The 2,753-nt window shown below is 36.2% G+C and overlaps 1 protein-coding gene across 1 annotated transcript; it reads right to left on the bottom strand.

Annotated features, from left to right (window-relative positions):
- Positions 1–1,598: 1,598 nt before the first annotated feature.
- Positions 1,599–2,540, bottom strand: LOC100027230 (olfactory receptor 14C36-like). The gene has a single exon (XM_001377549.3). It carries the CDS (start codon positions 2,538–2,540, stop codon positions 1,599–1,601), a length of 942 nt encoding a protein of 313 aa, XP_001377586.3.
- Positions 2,541–2,753: the final 213 nt, after the last annotated feature.

Consider the following 2,753-nt stretch of genomic DNA (forward strand, 5'->3'; position numbering starts at 1 on the left):
ATACTAATGCCTATAAAGAAAATCACACACACACATCTAACTGAGAATTCATCTTAAAAATTAATTGAAGGGATACAATAGAATGAAGAAAGTTTTTATTAGAATTTTTTCAGTTAAGGACAAGAGAGTCAAGAAAGTAACATCTTTACCAGCTATATTGTTTGTTTGATATAAAGATAACAACTTTTTTATTAAAGTTTTTTTTCCAGATTTCAAAAAATATATTGTTTTTAACAACAAAAATTACCAACTAGATATTTAATAAATGATAGATTATATAGGACTCAGTTGCTTAGTTTTAAATGCTGAAGTAGAACAAGGAATATCTAGAGATACAGTGATATATTTATGTTAACCATATGAATAAGCAAATAGCTGGGTTAGGAAATTTACCTGTTACTGGGAGTTTCCCCAAAGATGTTCAGATCACATAATGTATCTAATATTCACCCCCAAAAATTTCCTTACTATCAAAGAATCAACATATAGATAACTTGACAACACAACACCAATATCCAGAAAAAAAATATGATTCCATGGAAGATAATTCCTCACTTATAGTAAGATATGTTGACCTAAATACAAGGATTCAACTGAGAAACATATTTGATTTTATGCCATTTATAGCCATTATTCTTGATGAACAAACTCCAACAGATAAGGACATTTTAGTGAAGAGAGAAAACACATTCTCTGATCCATCTAATACCAGGAGGAATTACTCATTTGTGTGATATGGTAAATTATAATGGTATTTTTAAACAGGAAGTCATTTATTTGGACTATTCTGCTCTTTCAATTACCCACGAACAGAGACCTTGATGTTATTTTTTCAGTCTTTCAGCTCATGATTACACATACCTTTTTTAGGTCACTGAATGGTGATAAGACATTGGACCTTGAAGCTCAATACAACCCATACCTGCCTAATTTTCTAAATGAAAAAGAGCCTGCATTTCTGCTTTCTGTTGATCTTTCCATCATTTTCTCTAAGTCCAAGAAACAATCAGAGAGCTTTGATTTTTCCCTTTGATTTTATTCTGATAATTTGGGCTCAAATTTGTGCCATATGTACCTAAAAAAAAACACTGAGTCATTTTTGGCCTTATTTATATATCATAAGCAGTGTAGACAAAGGCTTTAGACAAGTGGTTCTCAACCTTTCTAGTGCCATGATCCTGAATACAGTTCCTCATGTTGCAGTGACCCCAAACCAAAAAAAACTTTTTTGTGGCTACTTCAAAACTTTAATTTTGCTACAGTTATGATTTGGAATGTAAATACCTGACATGCATTATGTATTCTCATTGCTACAAATCAAACATAATCCACAGGCTGAGAACCGCTACTTTAGACTAAGAAAATTACATTACTTGGAAGTCTCGAATATACTCCAGATGATAATAATTCTGTGGATATCAATGACAGTTAAGTCAATTCTAAAGGATTTTTAACAATTTTGAATAGTTATTCATTTGTAACGACCAACACACAAATGTCAAACCATAAACCCACAGAAGCACGAAAAGATACATCTTCATGTCAGTTTTTTCCATAATGATCAACTAGGTTGAAAAATACTGAGAAAGAGCTACCATTTATGCTTTATTTCTCAATGAAATGGTTCTTGTCATTAATAACCTTATAGCACCTTTTATCTGCTTATTCCGTAGACTGTATATAATGGGGTTCAGAAAGGGTGGGATTACAGTATAGAATACAGAAAGAATTATATCCTTAAAAGACCCAGAATCTGAAGGTGGTTGGAAATATACATAAGAGCCTGAAATAATAAATAAAGAAACCACAGTGATGTGGGGGATGCAGGTCGAGAAGGCTTTTTTCTGGTCTTCTTTCACTGGAAACTTGAGCACCGTGGAAAATATACGAACATAAGATGCAATGATGAAGGCATAAGAACTAGCGCCAACCACCAGATCAGAAACAATTAAGGATAACTTATTGCTGAAAGTGTCTGAGCAAGAGATCCTTAGGAGAGAGGGGATGTCACAGAAGAACTGATTGACCACATTGGAATGGCAGAAAGACAAGCGAAACGTGTAGCCAGTGTGGAAACCTGCGTACACAAGGCCAGTCAACAAGCAGGTTAAGGTCATCTGCATGCAGACTCGGGGACTCATGATCACTGGGTAGTGGAGAGGGAGGCAGATGGCCACATAACGGTCACGAGCCATGACAGTGAGCAAAGCAAACTCTACATATCCCATGAAAATCACTAGGAATACCTGAGCTGCACAGCCTGTAACCGAAATTACCCTGTTGTTCACCAGAGAGTTAACAGATGCCTGAGGAGCAGTTATTGAGAGGTAGCAGGCATCCACCATGGACAGATTCCTCAGGAAAAAGTACATGGGGGTGTGGAGTCTCCTGTCAAAGGTGGTGATCATGACAATGAGGAGATTCCCCATCAGGCCTGCAGAGTAGATGAGAAACAAAAGGAAAGAATAGAAGATCTGGAGTTCTCGGATGTCAGAAAACTCCATGAGCAGAAATTCAGTCACACTGGTGAAATTGGACATTTTCAGACTTGTTCATGTAGGGACTGACCTAGGTAGGACAAGGAGCAATCAGTCAGTCCATCAATTAGCAGTTATTGAGGACATCCTTGAGATTTTGACAGTCAGCATGACCTGTGTTCTGTTTTGGTTGTTTAACCTTGAACAAGTTAAATCACTTCTCAAGGAAAATCTCTAAGCCTGATAGAGGTGATGCAGACCTGAACTGTTAAAGGA

This window comes from Monodelphis domestica, chromosome 4, assembly GCF_027887165.1.
Source record: "Monodelphis domestica isolate mMonDom1 chromosome 4, mMonDom1.pri, whole genome shotgun sequence".
In the NCBI taxonomy this organism is placed as follows: Eukaryota; Metazoa; Chordata; class Mammalia; order Didelphimorphia; family Didelphidae; genus Monodelphis; species Monodelphis domestica.

What these genes read in the sequence shown, in the direction of transcription:
- LOC100027230 (XM_001377549.3), bottom strand. Translation starts at nt 2,540, where the DNA reads ATGTCCAATTTCACCAGTGTGACTGAATTTCTGCTCATGGAGTTTTCT.